This window comes from Oncorhynchus mykiss, chromosome 27 (genome assembly GCF_013265735.2).
Source record: "Oncorhynchus mykiss isolate Arlee chromosome 27, USDA_OmykA_1.1, whole genome shotgun sequence".
NCBI lineage: Eukaryota > Metazoa > Chordata > Actinopteri > Salmoniformes > Salmonidae > Oncorhynchus > Oncorhynchus mykiss.
In genome coordinates, this window is record NC_048591.1 from 41,362,236 (window position 1) to 41,379,539 (window position 17,304).

The 17,304-nt window shown below is 44.8% G+C and overlaps 1 protein-coding gene across 3 annotated transcripts in view; it reads right to left on the bottom strand.

The window, feature by feature from the left end:
- Window positions 1–326: 326 nt before the first annotated feature.
- The window catches only part of LOC110508054 (neprilysin), a 50,731-nt gene continuing 33,753 nt past the window's right edge, over window positions 327–17,304 (bottom strand). For 2 of the 3 annotated variants that reach the window (XM_036964883.1, XM_036964885.1), the window contains 14 exons: window positions 15,524–15,625; window positions 15,301–15,437; window positions 14,998–15,091; window positions 14,733–14,861; window positions 13,696–13,794; window positions 13,404–13,481; window positions 13,188–13,291; window positions 12,982–13,040; window positions 10,697–10,816; window positions 10,440–10,573; window positions 7,958–8,026; window positions 2,610–2,705; window positions 2,398–2,474; window positions 327–2,189 (listed from right to left, as the gene is read on the bottom strand). In XM_036964883.1, coding sequence (XP_036820778.1) covers window positions 2,090–2,189; window positions 2,398–2,474; window positions 2,610–2,705; window positions 7,958–8,026; window positions 10,440–10,573; window positions 10,697–10,816; window positions 12,982–13,040; window positions 13,188–13,291; window positions 13,404–13,481; window positions 13,696–13,794; window positions 14,733–14,861; window positions 14,998–15,091; window positions 15,301–15,437; window positions 15,524–15,625 — 1,398 coding nt within the window. In that variant the 3' untranslated portion in view covers window positions 327–2,089. The remainder of the gene's footprint in view (window positions 2,190–2,397; window positions 2,475–2,609; window positions 2,706–7,957; window positions 8,027–10,439; window positions 10,574–10,696; window positions 10,817–12,981; window positions 13,041–13,187; window positions 13,292–13,403; window positions 13,482–13,695; window positions 13,795–14,732; window positions 14,862–14,997; window positions 15,092–15,300; window positions 15,438–15,523; window positions 15,626–17,304) is intronic. The other variant, XM_036964884.1, reaches the window with a different exon arrangement.

A 17,304-nucleotide genomic window follows, 5' to 3' on the forward strand; every position in this document is an offset into this window, starting at 1 on the left:
CAAAACCAACCAGAAGAGGTGGATGAGAGCCAGCCCGCCCCAGGGAAGGAAGAAGTAGCTCTGCTTTAAATCATATAGGACCTCCTCAACCAAACACATGAGGTAGTAGCACATTGACATATAGAAAAGAGCAGTGTTGGATCTCACAGAGCTGGGTTGTCTCAGCAATTAGGAAAAAGCCAAGGAAAACTGTTGCCTGGCTGCACACATCCATCCACTGGTTGTCATCTCAGATAGACCCTGGAGGCACAATGACACACCCTCTCCCTCCATATCTCTAGCATGTACTCTATACCACACAAATAATACGTCTGAAACATACCACATTCTCTTTAAGGATTTTTTTTATTACAAAGTATGTAAATACAGGCAACTGAGGTATATCCGTCTATCCTTCTACAGGTGAGATGGTTGTATGTATGTATGTATATGTGTAGGAGGGAAAACATACACACAGAAAACATGGCAACATAAACGGGTGCCATTTTTGAGAAATGGTATGTTTTGAGTCCCATGACACATTGTGGACTGAACCTCATTTCCCTTTACATAGAGGATCTAAAAGGATAGTGTGTTTCAAACCAGGACTTACCAAACACCTTAACAGGCGCAAATATTAAATCTGCTTCTCCCAGAAAGGAATAAAAGAGACAAAAACTTAACACTTAGTTACTTCTGTACCTTAAAGACACCGTGATAATGCTGAAAATCAACAAGGACAACAGGTTTTGTTTGCCGTGTCTGTGTGTGAAAACGAATATAAAGAGAGGGAGAAAGAAGAGGTTCTTTGTGGCACATTTTTAAGTCAGGAAAATATTTCAGACTTAAAAATCTTTGGCGTAAACAGTGTGTGGGGGGGAGGGGGTCCAGCTACAAACCTGACTTCCTCAGCCCCCCCCCACACACACACACAAAACAGCAGTAGCACCATGGTTCATGCAAGGCTTCATCAGTTTGTTGAAAAATGTAGTGGTTACATCCGGATAAAAAAAACACACATCAAAAAGACAAAAACACACACATACTGAACACCAGAGGAGGCTGGTGGAAGTACCTATAAGAGGACGGGCTCATTGTGACGGCTGGAATGGAATTCAAAGAAACGGAGTGAAACGCGTTGATTCCATTTGTTTGGTACCATTCCATTGGTTCCATTTGTTTGGTACCATTCCGTTGGTTCCATTCCAGCCACTGTAATGAGACCATCCTTCTATAGCACCTCCCACCAGCCTCCTCTGCTGGACAGAGCAGTTTGAATCAAGGTCACATTCTTACTGTAAAATAAAAACAGCAATATGTTTGATGTATGTCAATTCCTGACCAGCTAAGTCGCCCAACTGATTCCAAGGCAACAACTTAAATGTTTGGTACAATGCTTAGACATAAATAGTTGGCATCCATTTAGAAACATTTAACATATACAGAAAAAACATTTATGAAATTCTTGTTATACTCATTGGTGAATATTCAGTAAAATAAAATGTGATTTTCTTAAATATACAATCAAATAGAATCCCCCCCAAGTGTGACTATTGATTACTGTCAATGTATATTCATCTATAATGTATTGATTATACAGTATATTTTTGGTTTATATTGAGGCCCACCTCATAGTGTAAAACAAACAGCATTTAGGACAAACTGAGCTGCAGTTTAGAATAAGTGGATATTTGTCTGTTGTTCAAGATGCTCAAATTAGTCTCACATTTTGTATACAAAAAATAATAATTTGTCATGATTGAAATGTAGAGGGGGAAAAAAGTAGAATTGAAAAGTACATTTTCAAAAACACACAAAAAAAAAGATTGAATCGACGTGACTGTATCCCGTGGAAAGCAGTGACCCTGCTGATCTGGTGAAGAGTCTGGGAGCTGGCTATGAACAGCACTCTGTAGACCATTGAATCTGTTTGTTCTGTACAGTCAGTGTAGCAGTCCTGGTCCACCCTGCAGGGAACATAGAACATACCTCTGTTCCAGACTAGTGCTCTAACAGGGGAAAGGTGAGGTGGTTAGGAAGGGAAAGAGGACACAAGCCCACCTCTCACCCCCTACCAGCCTCAGGGTAGGCTAGTGTCAAGACTACAGTATCACCAGACTCGGCAGATACTGTCAGGCACCATGTAGCTGTTCTTGGGACAGTTGAAGGCCTTGGCAAACTCAGGGAAGTTCTGGAGGGACCCCAGGACCCTGAACAGGAAACAGGAAATGGTAATCAGTGGCCAGAATGACAAGGCAATCCCCACACCTGGTGTCCCAGGTCTAAATCACACTCATTCAAATTAAATAAGGTAAACCAGAGACACGGAGGGCCACAAAGAGTTAATATGAGGAGAGATGGGGTTAGTGGAAGAGGAAGTGGCATTGAGTGATACAGGAGAGGAATGAGAGATCGTACCTGAACTTCCCTGGACTGTGTACATCTACTTTGATGGAGTTGACAGCTTGTTGTGGCCGATGTGTTCCACACCACACCTGGAGGAAGAGACAGGAGTGTGATTGGGAGTGACATCCATTATTCCCCTTATACATCCATCCGTCCCCTTATCCATCCATCCCTGCACTTATCCAGCCATCCATCCCTGCACTTATCCATCCATCCAGTCTGACCTGAGCGAAGTTGAGAAAGAAGAGTTGTTGATGGTTGAGATTTATTCCAGGCAGGAGAGGCTCATTCCCATTCTTCTCCACATAGTTCAGGTAGGCCTGAAATCATAACACCACCACTTACATCCTCTCTGGCCTGAAATCATTCCATCCTCTCTCTGGCCTGAAATCATTCCATCCTCTCTCTGGCCTGAAATCATTACAACCCCACTTCCATCTGAGTATATAACAGAGACTTATTTTACACTCATCTTCTCTGAGCTTCCGCACATACAGTATTACTGGGTACAATAGGCCTGAAATCAACAACGCCACTTTGCCTTCAGGAAAGATACATAGGTATTTTATTAGCCTTTAATACTTTACAATAAATACATTGCCTTCAGAAAGCATTCACACTCAAATTTTTCCAAAGTTTGTTGTGTTGCAAAGTGGGATTAAAATAGTATTTTTTTGTCAACGATCTACACAAAATACCCTGTGAAGTCAAAGTGGAAGACAAATATTTTTTTTTTAATAAAAATAAAACGAATATATGTGGATTAAATACATGATTCAAACCAGAGTCAATTCTTGATAGAATCATCTTTGGCAGCGATTACAGCTGGGAGTCTTTCTGGGTAAATCTCAAAGCTTTGAACACCTGGATTGTACAATATTTGCACATTATTCTTCAAGCACTCAAGTTGGTTGTTGATCATTGCTAGACAGGCATTTTCAAGTCTTGCCATAGATTTAAGCTGATTTAATTCAAAACTAACTCAGGAATCTTGGTTAGCAACTCCAGTGTATATTTGGCCTTGTGTTTTAGGTAGGGTTGGGTGCTATGTAGAAGTTAAAATCTTCATACCGTCCTGCTCTTATCCTGGGATTTACGGTATTGCCGGCGTAGTCCACAAGGGGACGTAAAAAAAACCCACAAAAAAGTCCACTGGGCGTCTATTATCAGAATGTTAACAAAATCAGCACAAGTAATAGCTAAATATGCTATCAAGTGCAAACAAAAATAAACAAATTGCCAAGACAGGCAATCCAGCTCATAAAGTTATACATGTATAGGTAGGAGCTACCGAATATAATTTTTGGTGAGTTAGGACATTTATAAGTGAATGTGAACGGTAGACATTCACTTATAAATGTTTTGCTTTTCTGAAGGAAGAACAGTACTGGCTCTGGAGCAGCATGTGTACATGCTGTGCCTGTGTGGAGTCTGGAGTCGCTGGGTCAACGGGTCTGCCTGCTCTGCTCAAAGAAGAGGGGGGAAGAGCAGTCCAGCCGAGAACAGATAGGAGAAATCAAAAGATAGCAGTGGCAGCTGTACAGATAACTCATCCAAAGGGCTTTTACCTTCTCAAACACGGCAGAAAGCCAACACTATATGATGTCCTGTCACCTTATTAATTCAGCCACTAGATAACTAGCAAGATAAACTTAGGGGTCACATTAAATGCATAATTGTGCGTTTTTTTACGCAGGAGAAATATTTCTTATGCATTTTCAATTTCTTGCTACGTTTTGTAAACGCAGATCAAAAATACTTATTGTAATTTCTGCTCAGCCTCAGACACATTTAGTTCTTCAGTTGCACTTCTCCACTTGGATGAGAATTCACAAATGGGCATTTTATCAGCAGACAGCACTGACTGATGTGGAGCTACTGTTGTCCATCATTCTATCAGCAGACAGCACTGACTGATGTGGAGCTACTGTTGTCCATCATTCTATCAGCAGACAGCACTGACTGATGTGGAGCTACTGTTGTCCATCATTCTATCAGCAAACAGCTCTCTGACTGATGTGGAGCTACTGTTGTCCATCATTCTATCAGCAGACAGCACTGACTGATGTGGAGCTACTGTTGTCCATCATTCTATCAGCAGACAGCACTGACTGATGTGGAGCTACTGTTGTCCATCATTCTATCAGCAGACTGACTGATGTGGAGCTACTGTTGTCCATCATTCTATCAGCAGACAGCACTGACTGATGTGGAGCTACTGTTGTCCATCATTTTATCAGCAGACAGCACTGACTGATGTGGAGCTACTGTTGTCCATCATTTTATCAGCAGACAGCACTGACTGATGTGGAGCTACTGTTGTCCATCATTCTATCAGCAGACAGCACTGACTGATGTGGAGCTACTGTTGTCCATCATTCTATCAGCAGACAGCTCTGACTGATGTGGAGCTACTGTTGTCCATCATTCTATCAGCAGACAGCACTGACTGATGTGGAGCTACTGTTGTCCATCATTCTATCAGCAGACAGCACTGACTGATGTGGAGCTACTGTTGTCCATCATTCTATCAGCAGACAGCACTGACTGATGTGGAGCTACTGTTGTCCATCATTCTATCAGCAGACAGCACTGACTGATGTGGAGCTACTGTTGTCCATCATTCTATCAGCAGACAGCACTGACTGATGTGGAGCTACTGTTGTCCATCATTCTATCAGCAGACAGCACTGACTGATGTGGAGCTACTGTTGTCCATCATTTTATCAGCAGACAGCACTGACTGATGTGGAGCTACTGTTGTCCATCATTTTATCAGCAGACAGCACTGACTGATGTGGAGCTACTGTTGTCCATCATTCTATCAGCAGACAGCACTGACTGATGTGGAGCTACTGTTGTCCATCATTCTATCAGCAGACAGCACTGACTGATGTGGAGCTACTGTTGTCCATCATTCTATCAGCAGACAGCACTGACTGATGTGGAGCTACTGTTGTCCATCATTCTATCAGCAGACAGCACTGACTGATGTGGAGCTACTGTTGTCCATCATTCTATCAGCAGACAGACTGATGTGGAGCTACTGTTGTCCATCATTCTATCAGCAGACAGACTGATGTGGAGCTACTGTAGTGATGCCTCTTGCACTGAGATGCAGTGCCTTAGACCACTACGACACTCACCTTTTCATTGTAAGCTCATTTATTTGTGTTCCCGCCAGACAAATAGCACTTCTGTTGTCATCTGATGAAAATGAAGCCTTTTTCTGACAAATGTGTTGCAATAATGTATTTTCTGTGAAGGAAAACTATAGTTGCACATCCCTGATCATTCTTGAGGCAAAAAGATATATATATATATATATATAGCAATATAAATGCGACCCCTGTCAATGCACAGCTGGACCCCACGGCTCCCACTTTCTCCCATTGTGATATTTCCGAATGTTCTGGGGAACTACTGCAAGATTCATCACGTAAAATAAATGAAATTAACGAAATCTGCTGTAAATGCTAACATATTACACAAGTTGACTGCAAGTATTTCCTTAAAAAGTAGCTACAAATATAAAAATGTATTGAAAAGCTTCAAAATAGTTTTGATGGTATTGAAAAAGCATCCTGTGAGTATTTCCAAATACCCCGGTATACAGTGTACCGTTATTGTGCTGCTGAAAGGTGGATCTGTCTCCCGGTGTCTGTTGGGAAGGTCATAATGCTTTCGAGGTCAGATCATGACGTCAGTGATCTTCTGATCGGAAAGTCGTAGCTCTAGAAAGACACCCACGTTTCCGAGTTGGATGACCATTGGAGGAGAAGAAAAAAATTCCGCACTCGGATCTCGTTTTCTTTTTTTTGGGTTTTGAATACGACATTAGTCTCAGCGGAGGGAGAGAGCAGCAGAGGGTCTGCCTCTCATGGTCCCCGTTCTATCCTTCCTGTCCTACGGTGAGACTGACCAGAGAGAGAGAGGGGGCACCGTCTTACACCTGATGGTGAAACTCAAGTCAAACCGCATCAGGTTTATGCACAAATTCATGTTGTTCCTATGACCAGCGAAAGTGAAATATTCCTTATATAAAAATAGACACAACGAGTTGCTAATAATAATATAAATGCAGGGCATCGATACACTTGGTTACTCATTCAGTGCAGCTGCAGTGGAAGTAGGGAGAAGCACATTTGATGTTTTATAATAGTGTTGAATAAAAACTGTTGACAGTGCGCATCTATCGTAAAGTAAAATCTAATAAACTATCTTAAAGTATTAAAGCCCAATAAAGTACCTGTCTATCTAATGTAAAGTATTAAAGTACCTGTCTATCTAATGTAAAGTATTAAAGTACCTGTCTATCTAATGTAAAGTATGAAAGCCCAATAAAGTACCAGTCTATCTAATGTAAAGTATGAAAGCCCAATAAAGTACCTGTCTATCTAATGTAAAGTATTAAAGCCCAATAAAGTACCTGTCTATCTAATGTAAAGTATGAAAGTACCTGTCTATCTAATGTAAAGTATTAAAGTACCTGTCTATCTAATGTAAAGTATTAAAGTACCTGTCTATCTAATGTAAAGTATTAAAGTACCTGTCTATCTAATGTAAAGTATTAAAGTACCTGTCTATCTAATGTAAAGTATTAAAGTACCTGTCTATCTAATGTAAAGTATTAAAGTACCTGTCTATCTAATGTAAAGTATTAAAGTACCTGTCTATCTAATGTAAAGTATTAAAGTACCTGTCTATCTAATGTAAAGTATGAAAGCCCAATAAAGTACCTGTCTATCTAATGTAAAGTATGAAAGCCCAATAAAGTACCTGTCTATCTAATGTAAAGTATGAAAGCCCAATAAAGTACCTGTCTATCTAATGTAAAGTATGAAAGCCCAATAAAGTACCTGTCTATCTAATGTAAAGTATGAAAGCCCAATAAAGTACCTGTCTATCTAATGTAAAGTATGAAAGCCCAATAAAGTACCTGTCTATCTAATGTAAAGTATGAAAGGCTATTGAAGTACCTGTCTATCTAATGTAAATTATTAAAGTACCTGTCTATCTAATGTAAATTATTAAAGTACCTGTCTATCTAATGTAAAGTATTAAAGTACCTGTCTATCTAATGTAAAGTATTAAAGTACCTGTCTATCTAATGTAAAGTATTAAAGTACCTGTCTATCTAATGTAAAGTATTAAAGTACCTGTCTATCTAATGTAAAGTATTAAAGTACCTGTCTATCTAATGTAAAGTATTAAAGTACCTGTCCATCTAATGTAAAGTATTAAAGTACCTGTCTATCTAATGTAAAGTATTGAAGTACCTGTCCATCTAATGTAAAGTATTAAAGTACCTGTCCATCTAATGTAAAGTATTAAAGTACCTGTCCATCTAATGTAAAGTATTAAAGTACCTGTCTATCTAATGTAAAGTATTGAAGTACCTGTCTATCTAATGTAAAGTATTGAAGTACCTGTCTATCTAATGTAAAGTATTAAAGGCTATTGAAGTACCCAACTACGGTGCCTTCAGAAAGTATTCAAACTCCTTGATTTGTTTTCCACAGATTGTGTTTTTTTCCCCTTCTGTAAAATCTGTGTCTTTCTGCATTCCTACCTGGTACGACTGGCGAATCCCGCCGTTGTCTGCAATGTTCTCTCCCAGAGTGATATTCCCATTGAGCTGCTTACAGAAAACAAAAACATCCAGATCAATACAGTCTGAAACATTTGTTGTTGTTTTGTCTCTCTGTACTCCAGAACTTTGGATTGGAAATGATACAATGACTAAATGAAGACTGTCAGCTTTAATTTGATGCTATTTTCATCCATATCGGGTAAACCGTTACAGAACGTGCTGTAATTTTTTTACATAGTTCTCCCATTTTAGGGGAGCAGGACAAAAGTAGACACCCAACACTCATACCCCAACACTCATACCCCAACACTCATACCCCAACACTCATACCCCAACACTCATACCCCAACACTCATACCCCAACACTCATACCCCAACACTCATACCCCAACACTCATACCCCAAAGACATGCTTTTTTTTTTAGAGGGTATCAAATCAAACTGTGTCACATGCGCCACATACAACAAGTGAAATGCTTTACTTACAAGCCCTTATTAACCAACAGTGCAGTTCAAGAGTTAAGAAAATATTTACCAAATAAACTACAGTAAAAAAATAATACAATAACATGAGGCTATATACAGGGTATTACGGTACAGAGTCAGTGTGGAGGCTATATACAGGGTATTACGGTACAGAGTCAATGTGGAGGCTATATACAGGGGGTACCGGTACAGAGTCAATGTGGAGGCTATATACAGGGGGTACCGGTACAGAGTCAGTGTGGAGGCTATATACAGGGTGTACCGGTACAGAGTCAATATGGAGGCTATATACAGGGTGTACCGGTACAGAGTCAATGTGGAGGCTATATACAGGGGGTACCGGTACAGAGTCAGTGTGGAGGCTATATACAGGGTGTACCGGTACAGAGTCAATGTGGAGACTATATACAGGGGGTATCGGTACAGAGTCAATGTGGAGACTATATACAGGGGGTACCGGTACAGAGTCAGTGTGGAGGCTATATACAGGGGGTACCGGTAGAGTCAATGTGGAGGCTATATACAGGGTGTACCGGTACAGAGTCAGTGTGGAGGCTATATACAGGGGGTACCGGTACAGAGTCAGTGTGGAGGCTATATACAGGGGTACCGGTACAGAGTCAATGTGGAGGCTATATACAGGTTTGGTACCGGTACAGAGTCAATATGGAGGCTATATACAGGGGGTACTGGTACAGAGTCAATGTGGAGGCTATATACAGGGTGTACCGGTACTGAGTCAATGTGGAGGCTATATACAGGGTATTATGGTACAGAGTTAATGTGGAGACTATATACAGGGGGTACCGGTACAGAGTCAATGTGGAGGCTATATACAGGGTGTACCGGTACAGAGTCAGTGTGGAGGCTATATGCAGGGGGTACTGGTACAGAGTCAATGAGGAGGCTATATGCAGGGGGTACTGGTACAGAGTCAATGAGGAGGCTATATACAGGGTGTACCGGTACTGAGTCAGTGTGGAGGCTATATACAGGGTATTACGGTACAGAGTTAATGTGGAGACTATATACAGGGGGTACCGGTACAGAGTCAATGTGGAGGCTATATACAGGGTGTACTGGTACAGAGTCAGTGTGGAGGCTATATGCAGGGGGTACTGGTACAGAGTCAATGTGGAGGCTATATACAGGGTGTACCGGTACTGAGTCAATGTGGAGGCTATATACAGGGGGTACCGGTACAGAGTCAATGTGGAGGCTATATACAGGGGGTACCGGTACAGAGTCAATGTGGAGGCTATATACAGGGGGTACCGGTACAGAGTCAGTGTGGAGGCTATATACAGGGTATTACGGTACAGAGTTAATGTGGAGACTATATACAGGGGGTACCGGTACAGAGTCAGTGTGGAGGCTATATGCAGGGGGTACCGGTACAGAGTCAATGTGGAGGCTATATACAGGGGGTACCGGTACTGAGTCAATGTGGAGGCTATATACAGGGTATTACGGTACAGAGTCAATGTGGAGGCTATATACAGGGGGTACCGGTACAGAGTTAATGTGGAGGCTATATACAGAGGGTACCGGTACTGAGTCAGTGTGCAGGGGTACAGGCTAGTTGAGGTCATTTGTGCATGTAGGTAGGGGTGAAGTGACTATGCATAGATAATGAACAGCGAGTAGCAGCAAAATTGACTATGACCACCCAGACTATGTGCATTGACACACAGGCGCCACCCCACATTGACTCGGTACCGGTACCCTCTGTATATAGGACTCGTTATTGTTATTTTATTGTGTTACTTTTTAACTTTAGATTAAAATTGTCTTAACTCTACTTCATGAACTGCATTGTTGGTTAAGGGCTTGTAAGTAAGCATTTCATGGTAAGGTTGTATTCGGCGCATGTGACAAATACAATTTGATGTGAACCCAGTGCACATTTCCTGGGAAAGAGAGGAGAAAAGAGGAAACCGATGCAGAGAAAAAGGGACAGGAGAGGACAACATACATTCAGTCCATTGGCCAGGTCCCAGGAGAAGCTTCCGTACTGGTCCACAATGCACTTGGACAGATTCACAAAGTTCTGGGTGGAGCTTGGCGTCCACCATTCCTTCAGGTCACCATCTTTATCGTAGTTACGACCTGGCAACCGGACAAACAAACTGTTACGGACAGCTGACCAGCTAGTCCACACGTCATAAAACAACACTTTCAAATTGGACTGTCAATTCTTATGAAGCTAACTGTATGTGCACAGTCTCTTACCGTTGTCATCGAACCCGTGAGTGATCTCATGTCCGATCACCATGCCGATACCTCCAAAATTCAGAGACTTGGTCTGGCCTTTACCGAAGAACGGAGGCTGGAGGATGCCTGCTGGAAACACTGAGAGCATAGGAGGAGAGAGAGAGACAGGAAGGAGCTCACATTTCAGAAATGATGTGAGGAGACAGTAGAGGTGACGGGAAGAGACAGTAGGTGACGGGAAGAGACAGTGGAGGTGACATGACAGTAGAGATGATGGGAGGAGCCGGTAGAGGTGACATGACAGTAGAGATGATGGGAGGAGCCGGTAGAGGTGACATGACAGTAGAGATGATGGGAGGAGCCGGTAGAGGTGACATGACAGTAGAGATGATGGGAGGAGCCGGTAGAGGTGATGGGACAGTAGAGGTGATGGGAGGAGGCAGTAGAAGTGACGTGACAGTAGAGGTGATGTGACAGTAGAGGTGATGGGAGGAGACAGTAGAGGTGACAGTAGAGGTGACGGGAGGAGACAGTAGAGGTGACGGGAGGAGAACGTAGAGGTGACGGGAGGAGAACGTAGAGGTGACGGGAGGAGAATGTAGAGGTGACGGGAGGAGAACGTAGAGGTGATGGGAGACGGTAGAGGTGATGGGAGGAGACGGTAGAGGTGATGGGAGGAGACGGTAGAGGTGATGGGAGGAGACGGTAGAGGTGATGGGAGGAGACGGTAGAGGTGATGTGACAGTAGAAGTGATGGGAGGAGCAAGTAGAGGTGATGTGACAGTAGAGGTGATGTGACAGTAGAGGTGATGTGACAGTAGAGGTGATGTGACAGTAGAAGTGATGTGACAGTAGAAGTGATGTGACAGTAGAGGTGATGGGACAGTAGAGGTGATGGGACAGTAGAAGTGATGGGACAGTAGAGGTGATGGGAGGAGACAGTAGAGGTGATGTGACAGTAGAGATGACTGTAGGGGGGTGACAGAGGCGACGGGAGGAGAGAGTAGAGGCGACGGGAGGCGACGGGAGGAGACAGTAGAGGCGACAGGAGGAGACAGTAGAGGCGACGGGAGGAGACAGTAGAGGCGACGGGAGGAGACAGTAGAGGCGACGGGAGGAGACAGTAGAGGCGACGAGAGGAGACAGTAGAGGCGACGAGAGGAGACAGTAGAGGCGACGGGAGGAGACAGTAGAGGCGACGGGAGGAGACAGTAGAGGCGACGGGAGGAGACAGTAGAGGCGACGGGAGGAGACAGTAGAGGCGACGGGAGGAGACAGTAGAGGCGACGGGAGGAGACAGTAGAGGAGACGGGAGGAGACAGTAGAGGAGACGGGAGGAGACAGTAGAGGAGACGGGAGGAGACAGTAGAGGAGACGGGAGGAGAGAGTAGAGGCGACGGGAGGAGAGAGTAGAGGCGACGGGAGGAGAGAGTAGAGGCGACGGGAGGAGAGAGTAGAGGCGACGGGAGGAGAGAGTAGAGGGGCCAGTAGAGGCAACGGGAGATGACAGTAGAGGCGACGGGAGATGACAGTAGAGGCGACGGGAGATGACAGTAGAGGAGCCAGTAGAGGCGACGGGAGATGACAGTAGAGGCGACGGGAGATGACAGTAGAGGCGACGGGAGGAGACAGTAGAGGCGACGGGAGATGACAGTAGAGGCGACGGGAGATGACAGTAGAGGCGACGGGAGATGACAGTAGAGGCGACGGGAGATGACAGTAGAGGAGCCAGTAGAGGCGACGGGAGATGACAGTAGAGGCGACGGGAGATGACAGTAGAGGCGACGGGAGAAGAGAGTAGAGGCGACGGGAGAAGAGAGTAGAGGCGACGGGAGGAGAGAGTAGAGGCGACGGGAGGAGAGAGTAGAGGCGACGGGAGGAGAGAGTAGAGGCGACGGGAGGAGAGAGTAGAGGCGACGGGAGGAGACAGTAGAGGCGACGGGAGGAGACAGTAGAGGCGACGGGAGGAGACAGTAGAGGCGACGGGGGGAGACGGTAGAGGCGACGGGGGGAGACGGTAGAGGCGACGGAAGGAGACAGTAGAGGCGACGGAAGGAGACAGTAGAGGCGACGGAAGGAGACAGTAGAGGCGACGGAAGGAGACAGTAGAGGCGACGGAAGGAGACAGTAGAGGCGACGGAAGGAGACAGTAGAGGCGACGGAAGGAGACAGTAGAGGCGACGGAAGGAGACAGTAGAGGCGACGGAAGGAGACAGTAGAGGCGACGGAAGGAGACAGTAGAGGCGACAGTAGAGGCGATGGGAGGAGACAGTAGAGGCGATGGTAGAGAGGACTCTTGTTACCTATTTGGTTTTTGCTTGAAGAGTAGAAAGCATTGACAATGGCTGCTCCCGTTACCCATCTGGTGATGAGACGGGAAGATGTTTCACATGAATTATGAACTCTTCCATGAATTTTCCAACAGAAGTTAATAACTACTCTAATCTTAGCGCCGTGGCTGCTATTTTAGCCAGCGCTGACAATGGGTTTTGGAAAGGGAGGATCTTACTCTTCTTTGTTGACTTTGACCCGTAGCTTCCTCAGACGTTTCTTCTGTACGTAGTCCAGGTTCTGGAGGATATTCTCAAAGTACTCCTCTGCACTGTAGCTCAACTAACACCAACACACAAACACATTGGTGTCAATGGCAAATATGATAGTTTGAACCCTGTGTCCACTGTATCACATCCACTGATGAAATGCATTATGATCTTTCAACACTCACATTTCTATACTCGTTATTCAGGTAGGTGTCATTCTTGATGTTGTTGGAGTAGCCAATCCGCTCTCGGATAGCTTGTGCCTATAGAGGATTGGAGAGTTTGAGGGTGATAATGACAGAGTAGAAGAGACAGACAGGTAGAAGAGAGACAGGCAAAACAGAGACAGACAGGCAAAACAAGACAGAGAAGAGACAGTTAGAAGAGACAGGTAGAAGAGAGACGGACAGGTAATACAGAGACAGATAAAAAGATCCGCTCAAGGTCAACAGGTGGAAATCGGCAGGTGAGTCTCACCTTCTCCTCAGCAGCCTTCTTGGTCTCGACATCCATCCATCTTAGGTGGTCTAAGTTACTGATGAACACCTCGCGGATCACAGAGATCATCTCTTCCATCTAACACACACACACACACTCACAGATCAGCATGTACTGATAATTTCACCAGTGGATCTCAGACCAGGTTCCTCTGAAACAGAACGTGATAGATGTCTCCTTTCAGAATGTTAAAGAAAGAAATGCTTTAGCGTGAGCATTGAAATGTTATGGTTGTCATCGTGAGTTTAAAATAGCTGGGTATGTATGAGGGGGCTGACTCAACGTTTGATTGCTAATATGCGTGTTTAGATTATGATTTGTGTAAGAGTTAACTCAATGGTATGAGACCTTATTGTGTCAGCCAACAGGTGATCAGAACAGGCTTATGCATGTAAACACACACACACACACACACACACACACACACACACAGCGAATCATTCGGACATACAGGACAGTTAAGACACAGAAGAGGGGAAATAGGCAGTGTGGCACACATTTAAAAAGGGCAGCCATGCAATCAGATACCTCTACACACACAGGTGGTATTTAAAACACACACTCATGTGACAGGCCACATGTGGCCAGGGGCTCCAGGTGTTACAGTGGACAGGGGCTCCAGGTGTTACAGGTGTTCCAGGTGTTCCAGGGGCTCCAGGGGCTCCAGGTGTTACAGGGGCTCCAGGTGTTACAGGGGCTCCAGGTGTTACAGGGGCTCCAGGTGTTACAGGGGCTCCAGGTGTTACAGGGGCTCCAGGTGTTACAGGGGCTCCAGGTGTTACAGGGGCTCCAGGTGTTACAGGGGCTCCAGGTGTTACAGTGGACAGGGGCTCCAGGTGTTACAGTGGACAGTGTGTGAGGAGCTCAGCACCAGAACAGATGAGTAATAACCACTGCTCAGCACACACAAAGATTCACTACCTCACTACTGCTGTATCGTAAGTAAAACATACAGGGCTGGGGTACACACACACTTCCCCCCCCCCCCCCGACCCCCACCCCCTCGTTAACCTCACCAGTTCTTTGCTCTCCCCTGAGAAGGCCTCCTCTACGTACAGCCTTCCAACAGCGTTGTCCATATTGTTGTTGACGTAGATGGCACACTGCCGCCACACTGCCGCCTCCGACGTGGTACCGTACAACGCCTGCAGGGGGACAACGCAGCATGGCTCACACTGATGACATCACACACACAGAGAGATAGTGAGATGTAGGAAGAGAAGACTGCGTAGAGAGAAAGGCGGGAGGGGAGAGTAAAAGGAGGAGATGGCGCGTCTGTACCTTGCGGAAGGCTTTCCTGGTGTCTCTGTACTGTCTGCTCAAACCCACCACCATGTTCATGACAAAACGCCACACCATGTAGTTCTGCAGGTCTCTGGAAACAACAACATGGATGTACTACACCAGCAACTAGCTACAATGCACTAGACTAGAATGTTTGAATAACTGATGCTTATCATCACTTCACAATTCTGTGTCTTTTTCAACGTTCTTACCTCAGTGTAATTGGCTAGGACAAGGCTGAGTCAATGTGCTCACCTCTTGGTGTACTTGGCCAGGACAAGGCTGAGTCAATGTGCTCACCTCTTGGTGTACTTGGCCAGGACAGGGTTGAGTCGTCTGAAGTAGTTTGGTGCGTAGTTGATGACACTCTCCGTGTCAGGCACAGTGATGCCGACCGTCCCCATGATCTTCCTGGTGAAGTAACTCCAGTCAAACACCTGAGAGGAGGGGTTCATCATCAGACATAGTTAACAGAGCAGAAAACTCACGCATAGCACGCGCACATCCACACACAGTCGCTTACTTGTGTGTCGACCTCCAGGCTGAAGTTCGCATTGAGAACACCCAGCTCCATGTTGTTGTAGAGGAGAACTGGGTTGTTACGGTCCTCTGGAGTATCAGTGGCCTGTTGATAAACCGTATGTTAATCAACAACAGGCACTGTTGGACACATCATAAATGCCTGTCTGTCAATAAACACACAGCAGTGTAGGTCCAGACAGACCTCCAATAAACAGCATTTTGAGGCCAAGGGTTCCCTACACTGTAAATGTCAGTACCAGAAAATTATGGTTCTGTTGTCAAAGGCAGCAGTGTAGCACTGAGCAATGGGACCTGTTACAAATCTGTTTAGAAAGAGCACATGGGCTCAGGGCTTGGGTACCACACCAACTGGTAAGAACCAGCAGCACCTGGTTACCACACCAACTGGTAAGAACCAGCAGCACCTGGTTACCACACCAACTGGTAAGAACCAGCAGCACCTGGTTACCACACCAACTGGTAAGAACCAGCAGCACCTGGTTACCACACCAACTGGTAAGAACCAGCAGCACCTGGTTACCACACCAACTGGTAAGAACCAGCAGCACCTGGTTACCACACCAACTGGTAAGAACCAGCAGCACCTGGTTACCACACCAACTGGTAAGAACCAGAGCTGTAAAACGTATATTGATTAAGAACGTTTGTGAAAGAGCAGTTTGAAAGATATGGCAAATAGAAAACCCGGATGGACATCAGAAATAGATGGGAGAGGATGAGGAAGGACAGGAGTAAACACTAACGTATGTATGTATGTATGTATGTATGTATGCATGTATAGTTGAAGTCAGAAGTCTACATACACCTTATCCAAATACATTTAAACTCAGATTCACAATTCCTGACATTTAATCCTAGTAGAAATTCCCTGTCTTAGGTCAGTTAGGATCACCACTGTGAAATGTCAGAATAATAGCAGACAGAATGATTTATTTCAGCTTTTATTTCCATCTTCACATACCCAGTGGGTCAGGGCTTTGTGATGGTCACTCCAATACCTTGACTTTGTTGTCCTTAAGCCATGTTGACACAACTTTGGAAGTATGCTTGGGGTCATTGTCCATTTGGAAGACCAATTTGGGACCAAGCTTTAACTTCCTGACTGATGTCTTGAGATGTTGCTTCAATATATCCACATAATTTTCCATCCTCATGATGCCTTCTATTCTGTGAAGTGCACCAATCCCTCCTGCAGCAAAGCACCCCCACAACATGATGCTGCCACCCACGTGCTTCACGGTTGGGATGGTGTTCTTCGGCTTGCAAGCCTCTCCCTTTTTCCTACAAACATAACAATGGTCATTATGGCCAAACAGTTCTATTTTTGTTTCATCAGATCAGAGGACAAAAAGTATGATCCTTGTCCCCATGTGCAGTTGCAAACAGCAGTCTGGCTTTTTTATGGCGGTTTTGGAGCAGTGGCTTCTTCCTTGCTGAGCGGCCTTACAGGTTATGTCGATATAGGACTCGTTTTACTGTGGATATAGATACTTTTGTACCCGTTTCCTCCAGCATTTTCACAAGGTCCTTTGCTGTTGTTCTAGGATTGATTTGCACTTTTGCACCAATGTACGTTCATCTCTAGGAGACTGCGTTCTGTCTCCTTTCTGAGCAGTATGACTGCTGCGTGGTCCCATGGTGTTTATACTTGCGTACTATTGTTTGTACAGATGAACGTGGTACCTTCAGGCATTTGGAAATTGCTCCCAAGGATGAAGCAGACTTGTAGAGGTCTACAATTTATTTTCTGAGTTCTGGGCT